This window comes from Dermacentor variabilis, chromosome 3, assembly GCF_050947875.1.
Source record: "Dermacentor variabilis isolate Ectoservices chromosome 3, ASM5094787v1, whole genome shotgun sequence".
In the NCBI taxonomy this organism is placed as follows: Eukaryota; Metazoa; Arthropoda; class Arachnida; order Ixodida; family Ixodidae; genus Dermacentor; species Dermacentor variabilis.
This window is the reverse complement of record NC_134570.1, coordinates 230,921,806-230,939,135: the sequence shown is the minus strand read 5'-3', so window position 1 is coordinate 230,939,135 and position 17,330 is coordinate 230,921,806. Positions and strand designations below refer to the sequence as shown.

The following is a 17,330-nucleotide window of genomic DNA, read 5'->3' as shown; positions in this document are numbered from 1 at the left end:
CACACCTTGAAAACAAATCAGAGCTGTTACATCAAAAATCGGGCCCAACACACACAGTGCACTATGCCCCTCTGTTGTCAAGGTCCCACTTAGTGCCATACAATCGCCTGTAGGCTCAACCTACTGGCGATTATATTTTCTGCTTTTTTTACTCATAACAAGTTGGAAGCATCACTCCTGAAATGTTTATCTTTTAATCTGGGATGTTGGTGCTCGTTTTAAACCAATCTTCTTCATATTTGCAGTCATATAATATTCACACAAAAGCTACAGCTACAAAAGTAAAGATGGTAACTACAGGCAAATTTCCCTTCAACCCTATGAGGGTCGATTTTTTTTCGCCATATGCAACCACCCAGGGCAGATTTTTTTTATTGCAGATTCTAATTCTTCGTAGGGACTTACTTCGACAAAAATTTACCGTAAATTTTCTAGGGTGACCGTAAAGTGAGAAAAAAATATTTTGCATTGGTATATATGCACTCTTCATTCAGACTAACAACAATAAAAAGGAAATAAACTTATAAGAATAAAAAATTGAATATATCCCCTGAATATATCGGGATCCTGCTGACGCTGGGCACCGGCACATACGATGGCTGGAGTAACCGGTGGCGATGCCGGGCTGGGGTTGTCAGGCATGACGAATGGCAGAGTTCGGGTGTGTAATTCCAGGTTGGGGGAAAACTGCAGTACCTCCACCAGAATTTAATATGAATACAGTACAAGAGAGCAGCAGGCAGCATGTCTCAACCAGAGCAGCTCAGGCAATCTTGAGCTCGCGCCTCTTGGACGACTAGCGATGTGGCTACAGCACCGGGCATTCCTCTTCACTACGATCGCCCCCCATAGGAAAAGGAGCCAACCCGCCGTGGTTGCTCAGTGGCTATGGTGTTGGGCTGCTGAGCACGAGGTCGCGGGATCGAATCCCGGCCACGGCGGCCGCATTTCGATGGGGGCGAAATGCGAAAACACCCGTGTGCTTAGATTTAGGTGCACGTTAAAGAACCCCAGGTGGTCAAAATTTCCGGAGTCCTCCACTACGGCGTGCCTCATAATCAGAAAGTGGTTTTGGCACGTAAAACCCCAAATATTATTAAAAAAAGGAGCCATCCTGGCGACTCATGGTGAACATAGATTCATGGGGTCGTAATACGGCTTCAGGCGTTGTACGTGGACGGTTTCACAACCACAACAGCGTTGGTCCGTAGGTGACATGACAGGCTCGACAATACAGATCACAGGCGATCTCTGCGCTACAACACGGTAAAGTCCTTGATATTTGGAGACAAGCTTGGATGAGAGTCCACCAGGAACGGCAGGCTCCCAAAGCCACACGAGAGAGTCCGGACAAAAGTGACAATGCGGGTGATCATTGTCACGTCAAGACTTCTGTTGCCATTGGTCGACGGCTGTAAAGGAACGGGCGAGCTCACAGCATTCCTCTGCGCTGCGGGCAGCTTCAGAGGTGGGCGTACATTCGGATGAGTCGGGTCCGTACGGAAAAATGGTGTCGAGGGTAGTCGAAGGTTCGCGGCCATACAAGAGGAAGAATGGGGAGAAGTTTGTGGTCGCCTGTGGTGCAGTGTTGTAGGCGAACGTGATGAATGGCAAAATGAGGTCTCAATCAGTGTGATCAGAGGCGACGTATTTGGAGAGCATGTCGCCAAGGGTGCGGTTAATATTTCCGTCAGACCATTAGTTTGAGGATGGTAGGCGGTGGTGGTGCGATGAACGATGCGACATTCAACAAGGAGCGCGTTTACAATTTCGGAGAGGAAGGCACGTCCTCTATCACTCAAAAGCTCGCGAGGTGCACCGTGACGGAGAATAAAGTTTTCCAGGAAAAAGGATGCTATATCCCGAACGGTGGCAGCAGGCAGAGCGGCTGTTTCTTGTATCGCGTCAAATGGTTGATGGCGACGGCTATCCTGCGGTTTCTGGAAGCCGTGCTTGTAGGGGTACATACAGGTCAATGCCAATGCGATCGAAGGGCCTGGCAGGTCACGGCTGGAGTGGACCAGAGACATGCTGAGCAGGAACCTTGCGGCGTTGGCACTGAGGGCCCGACCGAATGTACTTGCACACAAAGGTGTACACGCCACGCCAATAAAACCTGGAGCGAAGCCGCGTGTATGCCTTGAAGACACCCGCATGTGCACACTGCGGGTCAGTATGGAAGGCAGAACATATTTCACCACGAAGATGTCGAGGTATGGCCAGCAACCAATTGCAGACATCAGAGACGTAATTCCGGTGATAGAGAAGTCCATATCGAATTTAGAAGTCAGATGCTTGACAGCGCAAAGCTCGAGAAGTTGAAGGAGCAGTCAACGGGTTTGAAAGGAAGCGGATGAGAGCACTAATTCAGGCGTCCTTTCGTTGCTCCGAAGTCATGTCGCTGCCTGCTGGGGACGAAAGTACTTGGTCAACGTCAGAGAGGCGGGCACCGCTTTCGGTTGACACAGACAAACGGGAAAACGCGTCGGCATCGGTCTGGTGGCGGCCGGACTTGTAGACAATGCACACGTTGAAACCTTGCAAACGCAAAGCCCAGCGAGCTAATCGACCTGAAGGGTCCTTCAACGTGGACAGCCAAGAAAGTTCATGGTGGTCTGTAATCACGTCGAAGGGGCGGCCATAGAGGTAGGGTCGAATTTACCAAGTGCCCAGATTATGGCCAAACATTCCTTCTCCGTAACGGAGTAATTCTTCTCGGCTTTGATGAGGGTGCGGCTTGCGTATGCAACGGCGTACTCATCGAATCCAGATTTGCGCTGCACGAGTACAGCGCCAAGTCCAACACTGCTGGCGAAGATGTGTGTTTCGGTCGGAGCTGTCGGGTCGAAATGACGCAGTATTGGTGGCGAGCTCAGTAGGCAACGCAACTCTTGGAAGGCATCGTCCCAAGCGGACGACCAGGCGTAATCGTTCAAATCGCTCCGTAGAAGCTGACTCAAGGGAGCGGTGATGGTCGCAAAATTCTGTATGAAGCGGCGAAAGTAAGAACACAGGCCAAGGAAGCTGCGAAGTTTTCTTACGGAGGAAGGTTTGGGAAAATCAGGAACTGCACGGAGCTTGGCGGCGTCAGGAAGAATACCCTGTTTAGATACTACATGGCCCAGGATGGTGAGCTGACTTGCGCCAAAGTGGCATTCTTTCAGGTTGTGCTGAAGGCCAGCGAAGTTAGGCACTGTAACACTTCCTCCAGCCTACAGAAATGGGTTGGAATATCGGTCGAAAAAATAACCACATCATCTAAGTAGCACAGGCATGTTTTCCACTTGAGACCACACAAACGGTTGTCCATCATACGCTCAAATGTTGTGGGGGCGTTGCAAAGTATGAAAGGCATGACACGAAATTCATATAGGCCATCTGGTGTCAGAAAGGCCGTTTTAGGTTGGTCTTCGGGTGCCATGGGGACTTGCCGATAGCCGCTGCGTAATTCGATAGCAGAGAACTCCGTGCCTTGGAGGCAGTCAAGGGCGTCGTCAATTCTCGGAAGACGGTAAACATCTTTACGAGTTATTTTGTTAACTCGAGTGTTTAACGAGTGTTTTGGTAATCGACATAGAATCGAATCGATCCATTCTTTTTCTTAGCAACACCAACGGGAGATGGCCAGGGGCTATCCGAAGGCTGAATGACGCCGCGCTTGAGCATGTCAGATACTTGGTCATCGATAACACGGCGCTCTGTCCCGGATACACGACATGGTCTTCATCGCAGTGGCGCACTCGTACCTGTGTCGATGCGACGACAAACAGTTGACGTGCGGCCCAAGGAAGCATGCTGGCAGTCGAAAGACGAACGGAACTTGTCGAGAAGGCGTAGAACCTGGGCGCCTTGAGAAATAGTCAACGGGTCAGCGATAGAGATATGTAAAACATCGGGCAAAGTCGGCTCCTGCGCAGGGTTACAGGTCACTCCGGCGACCTCATGAGTGGCGATGGAACCAGTTGGCATATCACTGATGGCAGCAGGGTCGACACACTGGGCACAGCCATCGCAGTCCCTAAGAAGCAAAGTGAGAGAAGAGGACAATCGGTTGGCGACGAGCAGTCTGCTGATGCCGGCATGAACGTCCAAAAGAGCGAAAGGCAGTGGGGAACATTTGCGACGAGCGAAAATTGCAAATGGCGTAAAAATTGCGCTGGCATAAGCAACAATGTTGCTTGACACTGTGGCAAGGGCAGATGAGTGCGGTGGAATTGTAACGTCTTCGCTAACAAATACTTTATCTTCAGGTTCACGAGTATCAAGGAGTGGGACATGACACAGCGTTTGAAATTCCACTTCAGCACGAGAACAGTCGATGACGGCCTTATTAGCGGAAAGGAAGTCCCAGCCCAAAATAAGATCATGGAAACAAGAATACAGCACCAAAAATACGACAATGTAGAGAAGGCCGTTGATCACAACGTGAGCAGTACACACAGCTGCAGGCGTGATGCGGTCTGCGCTGGCAGTATGAAGTGACGCGTTCGACAGTGGCATCGTAACTTTTCTGAGCGAACGGCAAAGTTTGGCCATATGGTTTGGCACTGATAATTGAAACCGCGGGACCAGTGTCAACGAGGGCGAGTGCAGCAACACTGTCCACATATACATCAATAACATTAGACGGTGAAGGGAGAGGCCTTGGTCTATTCGTGGGTGACGCAGTTCTTGCCTCTGAAACTGTGACGATTAGTATTCCCGTTCCGGCGTAGAAGGACAACGACGCATCGGCGAAAGCGAGCGGCGTCGAGGCGATGGCGAAGGGTGGTAAACAAGCGGGAGTGGTCCAAGGAGGAAAACATCTGGCTAGGGTTCTGAGACGCCGAGGATGGCAGGTCTGGGGAAACGTATGGTTCGGTGTCGAAGCTACGGCGGTAGGATGTTGCGCGGGGACGACAAAATCGTGCAACGTGGCCAGGTAGACCACGCGCAAAACATATTGGCCGGTTGTCAGGAGTGCGTCATTGTCCACTGCTGTGTGGTTGCCGCAGCTGAACGAAGGGAGCAGCTGGACGCAGTGCCACGACTGATGGGAATGGCGCAAAGGTCGGAGGTGGTGGCCGCGCGAGAGCCTCGGCATAGATGAGAGGTGCAGTCACCTCGGGAAAAGCAACGGTGGTCGGCACCGGCGGAGTCTCGCGGGAAGAAAGGAGAGCTCCGCAAACTTGCTCCTGGATGACCTGGGAAAGGTTGGCCGTCAAAGGCGAAGGTGGTGGCGTGGCTGAGGACAGCAGCGCAAGCTGACGAGCTACCTCAGCGCGGACAAACTCTTTTATCTGACAAAGCAGGGAGTCCATCTCAGGTGCTGCAGTCATGCTCGCGAGGGTTTCGTCGGACACAGGAGGGCGCCGCGTGAGCCGACACTGTCTGCAGAGCTCATCGAAGCTCTGGCAAAGCTCAATGACCTGAGAAACAGTGCCTGGGTTTTTGGACAGCAGCATGTGAAAGGCATCATCGGAAATGCCCTTCACGATGTGACGTACCTTGTCCGCCTCCGCCATCGTCGGGTTCACCCGCGGGCAGAGGTCGACGATGTCCTCTATGTAGCTGGTGACGTTTCACCAGTTTGTTGGGATCGGCTCCGTAGGCGTTGTTTAGTGTGAAGTTTGCGCACGCCAGGGCGGCTGAAAAATTCTGCGATGCTGGTTTTGAAGCTAGCCCACGTGCGGAGATCGGCCTCGTGGTTTTTGAACCACAGCTTGGCGACGCCCGATAAATAGAAGATCGCGTTGCCGAGCTTGAGGGGATCATCCCATTTGTTGGTGTTGCTGGCGCGTTCATACGGTTCCAGCCAATATCAACGTCTTTCTCGTCGGTGCCCCTAAATATATCGGGATCCCGCTGACGCTCGGCACCGGCACATGCGATGGCTGGAGTAACCGGTGGGGATGTCGCGCTGGGGTTGTCAGGCATGACGAATGGCAGAGTTCGGGTGTGTAATTCCAGGCTGGGGGAAAACTGCAGCACCTCCACCAGAATTTAATATGAATACAGTTTAAGAGAGCCGCAGGCAGCGTGTCTTAACCAGAGCAGCTCAGGCAATCTCGAGCTCGCGCCTCCCGGACGACTGGCGATGTGGCTGCAGCGCCGGGCATTCCTCTTCACTACAGATGCTTTGTTATACACATAGTTCAAGGCTTTGAAAATGCGCACAAGAGAATATTTCGCAAGACTCAAATGTTCCTGCTCTTACACTGATATGTACATCCATATTAGCGTAACCGAACTGCATAGGTGCGCGCACTCAAGATGCGTAGTTGTGTGCCCGTCAAAAAAGCAAAACGTGTGACAAACTTCCGCTAATCTTCATCTTAACGCCAACCAGAGACGAATAGTTTTTCACAAGTCTCAAAAAAAGCAACGGAAACGCATGCACAGTGGCATCCTTCCTATACGCACCCCTGTAGACAAGCGAGAAACAAGCGGTCGCCCTTTGAGCGATTAGTAACGATCGAGATAGCCATCAGTTTTGCAAGCGCAAGCAGCTGAAATTGCCGGCGGAAGAAAACCCAAACCGCCACCCACCCGCGCACGCGATAGACGCACTGGAGCAAACTAGCTCTAAAACAAAACCATGGAACGAGAACTGAGAGAGGGAGGCGCGCGAAAAAGTTTCCCTGTATTCCCATATACTGGCACCGCATGACATAAAAGAAAAGATTAGGAAATTGGCGTGCTTTTTAAACGTACAGACGGCGCCGAAAATATACTCCATCGACCGTATTTAACTTGTTCGCGGCGCTGTATATTTATGTCGTTGAACCAGAAAGGGTTAAAAAACTTCAAACATTTATCCTTGGCAAGCTAAAGCAGCCAAATCGCAAGTTCACTGACAACAAAATCATATACTTTCTTTGCATGCAACATTTCCTTGGCGAAGTCTGCTAGTTCTTTCTTATGACTGAAGCAACACATTTTGCACCTACTGGGCACCCAGCACCGCATGGTTTTGTTGCTGTCTTGCTCTTTGCAGCACTGCTTGGCCCTGTGCCATTTAATTAGGAACCCAAGTTGTTTGTGAATAAGGACCAAGTTCCCTTATGCATATGTTTCTGTCTTGCACATAAGAAGATGCGATGGCAAACCACATGCTGCATGTCAAACCATGTAAACGTGCCTCACACATGCGTATCCCTCATTATGTCAAGTTCTAAGAAGTACACTCACAGCCATAGAAAGCCCTCGAGATGATCTGCTTCTTCATGGTGTCGCACAAAAGCTGCAGTGATTGCCTGCAAAAAATCACACCAGTTAACATGGAGTGTTGGCTTACATGGTGCAGGCTCCTTTTTTGTACTTCTTATCCACCCTTTTCTGGCATATTACTTTTGTTCATTGTTGCTTTGTTTGTATCCCAGACTGTATGTTTATGCCTCTTTGTCTACTTTATCTGCCAGCAAATTTTACGTGCAATGCTTTAATGTTGTTATATTATGTAGTACATGTGAATATTGCTCTGTCTCCATTGACGTAAACTATATAATTTTGCTGCCCCAATTGCTTGCGGATTAGGGACTTTGGGCACTGTTGCAGCTGCTAAACTTTGCAGTTTTATGCTTGCGCCATACCACAGGTTTGGCAGCACTGTGTCCACTTAGGCTGTAAAATCCCTTTGCATTTTTAAAACCATTTCTGCCTTTTTGAAACAGTACAGGCTGTTTAGTCTTCCATGTGGCACTTCAGTCGCATGTCTTCTTCATGCGTGGCTTCTCATGCATGACTTGTCGATTACTTCTCGTTCAAGGGATGCGTCGACTTGCCAGCACAAAATCGATTGGTGTGCCTGCGTGCACAGTCTTCTTTTATTTTTGCAAACAATCTTGTTTCTGGTATAGCACAAGCTTGATCAGCCAAGTACATTGAATGCATCTCATTTTAGAAGGTACTCTCAACAGAACTGGCCTGCAAAATAAAATGATACTTTTGAGCATAGTATTCACATTTCCTCACGGAAAATTTCGCATGCACTTAGATGTTGTAACATTTTATAATAGTGAAAATCATGTAAGTTCAGGGCACAGGAAAGTAAAGGGTTTTAGAGTGTCTCTTATTGTGATGCCCCCTCTACTCCTTACCAATGCCTCAAATGAAGCCTATGAGCAATTTCTAAATAATCGAATATGTTGATAACACAGAGCAAATTACCGGGAGAAAAAAGGAACAGCACCTGTGTTCTCTGGTTTTTCACATAGTGCCCACCAAAATAAAGTCGTGTCTTTTATCATTTCTGGGCTTGATGCACACTTATACCGCTCAAGAATTGTTAAAAACAAGACAAAACACTGATCGGAGGAGCCCATTGAAGCAACATAAAAAGAAGGGGTTTAGCATGCAAAGGAATAAAAAGTTAGACAGAGAAGATCCATGGCTGGACAACTGCTACTGTGACTTGCAAGGTTTCAGGTCTCGAACAGCGGTTCGGCATTATAGGAATAATATGCAAAGGAACGAATGCTCAATAGGTTGGCAAAGGGACAATAGTTTCTAACTGGTAATAAGCCCCTCGAAGCTGTGCCAGACTGTGTAGTTGCAGAGGAATCAGATGCTAAAATTTTCAGAATAGTAACAATGGATTCAAGTGCATTTTGCAGGCACTCCCAAGCACCAGCAGCTTGCCGATATCCGTGAACAGAAATGCATACTGGCAATGCATTCTATAAGTACTAAATGTACAGAACTGAAGGTTAGAGGATAACAAAATTAGCTTGAGAGGCTGAGTACCACACAACAAGTGATAGACATAACGTTAAGGCACAGGAAGATGGTGATATGAATTAGAGAATGAATGGGTATAGCTGACACTGATTATGAAGGCGTGGAAGACCAAGCAGAGCAGAGACAGTGATTTGTTATGCAGTCATGGGATGGGCGCCAATGGAAAGAAAACTGCAGTCGATGATGCCAGAGAGGTGGTGTGGCAGGACGAGATTCGCAGACATGCGACAAAATGAGTTGACAGGTGTTTGGGGTGACTGGAGATCACTAGAAGAGGCCTGCATTTTAGAGTTGACATAACACTGACAATTATGTTGACATTACGCATGTTCTTAACTCTTTCCTTACCGCCAGAAATGTGCTCATATCTGGTGCCTTTAAGTTTTAACATTTTATTTTAAGATGCATTTGCCATATTGTATACAGTGACATGATACGATACAAAGGTATAAAATTGTGTACTAATCACTGGTGTTTTGAATGGAAGTATAGATGAAATAATTGCTGCTGGAACTCTTAAGAATTCTCATGTTAAACTTCATAGAGGTGCCCCAAAATTCATGACTGAAACAGATAATTACCTTTTTTGAGCATAAGTACTGAGAGTAAAAAAATCTGACATAAACAAAATATGCACCTTGCTCCCTAGTCCCCAACTTCTTAAATCAAATTGTGCAAAAAAATACGTTATGCATATTTTGTGGCGTGAATATCAGCCATAGCAATTCCCATGCTATGCAAGAAAGCCATGGCATCACGAGTGTGATAACAGGTAAGCTCCTATCAGTACAGGGAGTACTTTTTTCAGTCATTGGGACATGCACCTGGTTGCTTTATTACTTTATTCCTTAGGACCTCGAAGCAATGGTTGTCAGGTTGGGGAGCATCCACAAGCCTCCTCATACGTGGTTATTGTATTCGATCAGCTTTTCTCCGCTAGCACCTGGTCTAGTCGTACGCCTTGAGCTGGCGCTGGAGCTTTCACATGCTTCGTACAGTACAGCAATGCACAGCGTTGCACAATAACGTACAGTAAGGAATAAGGCCATTTGCATAGGCGGTGTTCAAAAAGTAAGATATTAGACTGCTAGTCAATCGTCTGTCGAAGGTCGGTCTGAAATCGCCTGCATGCTCTTGTGTCAGTGGAAACTCCACACAACGGGAAGCATGCTTGTAATAAGTTGTACATAAGCTGTCCGAATGCTGATGGATAAAAGCTACTTACTGCGCGAAAGAAATAAAGTTGCATTTGATATTTGTCGAACCCAATCACCAAAACAACATGCACTCCTGGGATTGTATTGATGTTTGACACATTAATAAAGCAGCGTATACGTCAGATCTGAATATTAGACAACCCAACAGAAGCTTCTTTGTCTTCATTGCTTCTGATATTTAAAAATTATGTTGCAGAGCCGACCAGAGTGTAAATTTTGTACTGCTTGATTGGGGAAGTGCTAGGAGCACTAGAAAGCTAGTTACAACAATGCCACATCGAAGTTTTATTTTTTCAGACTGCCCAATATGTAAAAAATTGTCAAATGTGGCCAATATGTAAAGTACAGTCATCACGTCAAACGATGCAATCTCATTGCTTGTGGAAAAATTCAAAAAGGTAGTGTTTAATGTGTCAAAAAACCATCGGTCAAATTGATCAGTTTATATTGGCACTGTAAGGAAAGAGTTAAAATGCATTTCCCGAGGCTTTTTGAGAGCCAAACTCTCGGAATAACTGCTTGACTGACCATGAAGTGAGAGACATGGTTCGAGAAGGCCTAATTCAGCCTACCAAGGCACCAACCCCAATGGCAAAAAAATCGAGCCTAATCAAAATTACACATGTCAGCAACACTCACCCTTGTGCCCTTTGTCCGGGTGACTCCTCCTCGGGTGGCGGTGACTCACTCGACCGGGAGGAAGAAGACCGTGCCTCCAGCAGGCGACCGGTGCGCACTCCTCCAGTGGCTGTTGAAGCAGCGGGGCCGCCTTCTAGGAGGTCCTCTGGACATACCATGCCAAGTGCATGAAGCCCAGCATCTAGCTTCAGATCTATAGCTGTTCTATCACAAACCAGATACTGGAATTGTATGGTCAGCCACCACGGTAGCCCCAGTGGATATGGTACCGTGCTGCTGAGCTCAAGGTGGTGAGTTCGACACAGCTGCAGCAGCCGCATTTCAATGGTGCAGGAATGCAAAACAACTTGTGTATTTACTCTTGTACGTTAAAAAGACAGGTGGGCAAAATTAGCCCGGAGTTCCTCAATATGGCATGCCTCATAATCAGATCATGGTTTTGGCACATAAAATTCCGCAACTTTACTTTAATTCATATTAAGGTTCGTCACAGCGCAACACAAGACAAGGACAAAAGAAGGCATAAAACAGCAACACGGCGCTGCGTCGTCAACGACACACGACGACACAGCACCGTGTTGTTGTTTTATACCTTCTTTTGTCCTTGTCTTGTGTTGCACTGTAACGAACCTTAATATGAATCCCAACCAACTGGCCCAACTTGCCGTCTTGATGCAGTTTACTTTAATTATATGACAAATATTAAAAATGTACATGCAAGGTCAGCACAGTGAACAGAGATAATCAAAATATGAGCAGAAATATGTCAATTATAAGGAAACCCCCTAAGCCTAAACACCCTAAGCAGACAGACATAAATATCTTATTACTGTTGTCACTGCACAGCTACAGAAAGTGTCCAAGATGCTAAATTCTAAACACATGTACTTCACGTAAACAATTGACAGCAATGGTGAAACAAAAACATCAAAGCCCCTTTCTTAAAGAAAGATGGTTGAACATGAAGCTGTCCCCCCAATGCAAACTGAATCAAATTTAAAGTGCAAAGCCAACGACCATGCAATGAACCCACGATATGCTGAGCGACCTGATGTGAAGTGATGTGAGCATATGCGATTTGATTGCTTGTTCAGGATTCTATTTTTTAACATTGAAGTTGAATGAAGACACATTTCATCAACTTGCACAGCCTTTATTTTAGATCATGTAGCTGTTGATTACTACCACGCAGTGACACTTTCACGGACGACACTACATTTGCACAGTACAGCTTGTGAACACTATGGTAGATGGTCAGAGACTCTGACATCGTAATGTGACACAGTCTGCTTGCAAATGTGAGATAAATGCCGGAATTGTGTTGCGTCATGGGTCTCTGTAGCGTCTTCAGCTTCAACAAGTAGTGATCTAGCATGAAAATCTCGATCCATTTGCCATGCTCTTACGCCACATTGATATTAAAGTCACCACACACGAGGATCGGCGCATTATGTGGCTTTAAGGTGTTCATAGTTTCTGCCAAGAACGCTTCTGCATCACAATGAGATGTGTTCGGTCTGATGTACACGCTGATGATCACAAGACCAGTAGGCATCTTGACTGTACAAGCGTCTCCCACATGGCTTCTGCATGCCTTTGCCAATACACGGAATCGGCCTCGCAGGCACGATCGCACTCGCACTTATGTTTGCGCATGACATCCTCACCTTCTGCCATGCACTGTGCCTGTGGCCTACCCTTGGTGACAGCAGGGAATGCATTGCGTGACGCTCATGATGCTATGCAGATATATACTGTTCATCTAGGTGGCGTGGCATTCAACAATCTTTCTTTAAGAAAGGGGCTTTGATTTTTTTACAGATCCTAAGACGAGCTCGTGTTCACCCGCACTTGCTGTCTCCGACAAGCAAGGAAGCTCAGTTAATCACGACAGCGAAGGTGTCATGCCTAGCAGACGCAACTTGCACTTCTAGTGAATTACGGGCAGTAAACAGCGCTAAACAACAGGACAAAGAGAGGGCAAAGACAACAGCATTGTTTACTGCTCGTAATCATGAACCAACCAGCCGAAATGCGTACTGTCCCAGTGAACTTTGCGTGCATGCGTCACTCTTGGTGAGCTCGTCACTTCGCGTCATTATCAGGCACTGACCAGGCTGGCTAGCCGACACTGGCACGGTACTGCGAATGTAAACTGTAGTGCTCTACATAGGTGTGTAAGTTGGCTTTCCTGCAGTGTGTTTTGGGGGCTCATGGACGAATCACTGAGACATAGAAAGCTTCGCATTAATAGGGGAGCTTTCTTGGCTAGCAGTGCACTCATTTCAATTTGTTATGCTGATAAAAGTGCTTATGCAAAAGGCACACTCCAATAATCATACTGTTCATCTGATTATCTTACAAAAAACTGCAATTCAAAGGTATCTTATATTCACAGCTGTCAGAGGAAATTACATGGTACTTTAGTAGCCTATACAAGCAACACAGTGGGAGCGGTAGAATGTGAAGAAGAACAACATGAAGTGCCAATTAGCAACTGTTCAATTACGAACCTCTCAAATCGTGCGCCGCACGATAGAGAACTGCCGATGCAGAACAGTGTCCTGTTTAAGTGCGATAGAGAGAGAGAGAGAGAGAGAGGAAAGGGGAAAGGCAGGGAGGTTAACCAGAGAAAAAGATCCGGTTGGCTACCCTACACTGGGGAGAGAGCGCCCCGTGTGCTACATGCTTTGAGTGCGAGTGAAAACATGCGACGGTGAACAGAGAAGGGGAAAGGAGGGGAGCTAGTTCGTGGTAATATGATCAAGCATGTGCAAGAGGCAGGGAGGGTAGGGGGAGAGGGGCCATGCGTTGCCAACTCTCAAAGTCAACAAAATGAATCTTCTTCTGAATAAAATTCGCTTTTTTCTGATTGCCAGGCAATACAGAAAACATTGCGGCATTTTTGATGTAAGGAAAATCCATTGGTGATGATACTGATTTGCATAAAAGGTCGAATTACAACTGAACGAAATTTCAATATAACGAAGCAAATTGCCACTCTTACTGTGTCTTCATTATGTTGAGGTTTAAGTGTATCACAAAAGCGGTATCTACTCATGAAAGGCTGCTCTTATAAACCAGTTGTTGGTTCTTGCTTTCTTAATTTTCATCCCTGTTTTGTCAGCTAGCCAAGCCTCCGTGCATGCATACTGCCAAACACTGGAGCCCTGCAGTTGGCGGTGAATCCTCACTTGTACACTTCAGCCCACCTACACTTGCAGTATTTTGTTGCTTGCTGTGAACCTGTTGTGTCCCATTCGTATTATTCCTGATGCATTTCAATCTGACACTTGTCACAGATGCTGTAACCGAAAACTTGCACACAATTAAAATCTTAGGTTACCAAACATGCTTCAAAACTGTGTTTAAAGCTGAAAGGCGACAGCAAAATGACTTCAGCCCAGCCATCAATGGAATGGCAAAATACTGCAGAACCTCTAGCAAAATCATGAAGATAATGTGGTGTTTTCTGGCCAAATGGGTTGCAAGGGTTGTAAAATTAAAGAGGAAGTAGATTTTGCTGAAGTTATTGCTGTCATGTTAATGATGCAGTGCACTGTGCTTAAAAACTGGTTGTCTATGGAAGTTCTGTATTTCTGTGGAAATGGTGAGCATATTTCTTCCCCGTTCCTTGTTCATTCTTTACACCACTGCAGCTCTCTTTAATACTGCCCCTAGTCCGGCCACATTGCCCATGGCAAACAGTGCTTTCAAAGCGAGACAGTGCTCACCAAGGGAGTGCGGCCTTAGGGAAGTGATGACTCGAAAGACAAAGTCAGTGCTGCCCTCTTCCTCTTCACCTTGGGCTGCCCTGCGGCGACGTAGCCGTGGAAACACTTTGCCTGCACAAAAAGAGCAACCGATACGGTGAGCATTCTTCGACTGCCTTGTTATCAATGGTTCGTACATATAACAATGATTATGAAATGTGACATAGGTGGATAGATTTCAACATGTCGATGGGGGAGCGAGGGAAAGTTGCAGGAGTCCATTCAGCAGTCTTCTTGTTTCATTGCATTTGTGACTCCTGCTCTCTGCGTATTACACATTCTAAGATGCAGACAAATGTTCAATTAGTCAAACAAGGGTAAGACAAAGATAAGGAATTGTGATTATTGTGTACATCCTTGCAATTTTTTTACTGGAACATGAGAGTGTCACTGCAAGAGGTCGCGAGATAGGTGACAGTACTATGCCCATATGTCGGCACACTCACTGACACTCACTCGCGCTCATTTCAAAGGCATGAGTGCTAGTGCAACTGAGTGCCAGTGAGTGTGAGCGGAGGTGAGTGCGAGTGCAAATGAGGGCCAGTGAGTGCGAGTGTGACTGAGTCCCAGTGAGTGTGAGTGGAGGTGAGTGCGAGTGCGAATGAGTGCCAGTGAGTGTGAGCGGAAGTGAACGTCAGCGAGTGTGAGCGTAGGTGAGTGTGAGTGCGAGCGAGTGCCAGTGAGTCAGAGTGAAGGTGAGTGTGAACGTGACTGAGTACTGTGAGTGGGCGACATGAGTGAGTGCTTGGGTGTGCGAATGCAGGTGAGTGTGAATGGAGTGCAGCTGAGTGTGAACGTGAGTGAGTGAGTGCAGATGAGTGTGAACGTGAGTGATTGCTTGTGAGTGTGAGCGGAAATGAGTGGGAATGTGGTGTTTGTGAGTGAGTGGAGGTGAGTGTCAACGAAGGTGAGCGTGAACCTAAGTTATGGAGTGCAGGTGAATGTGAATGTGAGTGGTTGCGAGTTGAGGTGACTGAATATAAGTGTGAATGACGGCATGAACGTGAGTAAGTGCTCATGAGTGTTAGTAGACGTGAGTACGAAGGGGAGTGAGTGGGCGTGAGAGGACGTGAGTATTAATGTGGGTGAGTATATCACAGCTAGCACAACAATTGCGGACGTTTAAAGTTCCATTTAAGGATGGAACACGATAGCTTAAACGTGCTATGTTCACATCCGAAATCATGGGAGACTTGTTGGTGGGACCCTATTGAAGAGGAAGTGGACGCAGTGTCGAAGGCACGTGCATGTGCCGCGTCCGAACTTTTTCATATAAAACTCAGTTTAAGGGTGTGTGCACCATTGACCAACAGTGACCGAATTCGACAATAAAGAAAAAAGAATACAGTGGCTGAATGGGTTAACATGCTGGTCTCGCAACCCATATTTCCTGGGGGCGAATCCCCAGCCCGCAATTTTATATTCACGTTCATCATCATCAACATCATCAGCCTGTTTTATGTCCACTGCAGGACGTCCAATTATTACGGGTAATTGGAGATCCCACTGCAGGATCTCCAATTACCCTTGTCCTGCGGCTACCAATTCCAACTAACGCCCGTGAATTTCCTAATTTCATCGCTCCACCTAGACTTCTGCCGTCCTCGACTGAGTTTCCCTTCTCTTGGTATCCATTCTGTAACCCTAATGGTCCAATGTATATCTAACCGGTGCATTACATGACCTGCCCAGCTCCATTTCTTTTCTCTTGATGTCAATTAGAATATCGTCTATACCCGTTTGCTCTCTGATCCAAACTGCTCTCTTTCTGCCTCTTAAAGTTATGCCAAGCATTCTTCGTTCCGTCGCTCTTTGTGCGGTCTTTGACTTGTTCTCAAGCTTCTTTGTCAGCCTCCAAGTCTCTGCCCCATATGTCAGCACTGGTAAAATGCACTGATTGTACACATTCCTTTTCAATGATAATGGCAAGCTTCGAGTCAGGAGCTGACAATGTCTGCTGTATGCAATCCAACTCATTTTTATTCTTCTATGAATTTCTTTCTCATGATCCCTGTGATTAATTGACCTAGGTAAACATACTCCTTCACAGACTCTTGGGGCTGACTGGCGATCCTGAATACTTGTTCTTTTGCCCAGCTATTCATCATTATCTTTGTCTTCTGCATATTAATATTCAACCCCACTCTTGCACTCTCCCTGTTAAGGTCCTCAATTATTTGTTGGAACTCATTTGCAGTGTTGCTGAATAAAACAATGTCATCGGCAAACCGAAGGTTGCTGAGGTATTTGCCATCGATCCTTACTCTTAAGCCTTCCCAGTTTAATAGCTTGAATACTTCTCCCAAGCATGCAGTGAATAGCATTGGAGAGATTGTGTCTCCCTGTCCAACCCCTTTCTTTGTAAGTATATTCCTGCTTTTCCTCTGTAGAATTAAGGTAGCTGTAAAACCTCTGTAGATATTTTCCTAGGTGTTCACGTAAGCGTTCTGTACTCCTTGATTACGTAAGGCCTCTATGACTGCTGGTATCCCTACTGAATCAAAGGCCTTTTCGTAATCTATGAAAGCCATATGGAGAGGCTTATTGTACTCTGTAGATTTCTCAATAACCTGATTAATGACATGGATGTAATCCATTGTAGAGTATCCCTTCCTGAAGCCAGCCTGTTCCCTTGGTTGACTAAAGTCCAGTGTTGCCATTATTCTATTGGAGATTATTTTGGTAAATATTTATATGACACCGGGAGTAAGCTAACGGGCCTACGAGTTTGCAGTTCCTTAATGTCTCGCTTTTTGTGGATCAATATAGTGTTTGCATTCTTCCAGTTTTCTGGGACCCTTGCAGTCGACAGACACTTCGTATAAAGAGCCGCCAATTTTCCAAGCAGTATGTCTCCTCCCTCTTTGATTAAATGGATTGTTATTCCATCTTCTCTGGTCGGTCTTCCTCATTTCATTCTTGTAAGACAGTTCTGACCTCATTGCTCGTTATAGGGGGAGTTTCTGTACCCTGTTCATTACTG

General features: G+C 46.6%; 1 protein-coding gene across 4 annotated transcripts in view; it reads right to left on the bottom strand.

The window, feature by feature from the left end:
* Window positions 1–17,330, bottom strand: part of LOC142576702 (small G protein signaling modulator 1-like) — a 272,548-nt gene that overhangs the window by 137,473 nt on the left and 117,745 nt on the right. For all 4 annotated transcript variants that reach the window (XM_075686949.1, XM_075686950.1, XM_075686948.1 and 1 more), the window contains exons 10-12: window positions 14,309–14,419; window positions 10,575–10,719; window positions 7,171–7,235 (exon numbers count right to left, since the gene is read on the bottom strand). In XM_075686949.1, the coding sequence (XP_075543064.1) occupies window positions 7,171–7,235; window positions 10,575–10,719; window positions 14,309–14,419 (321 nt within the window). The remainder of the gene's footprint in view (window positions 1–7,170; window positions 7,236–10,574; window positions 10,720–14,308; window positions 14,420–17,330) is intronic.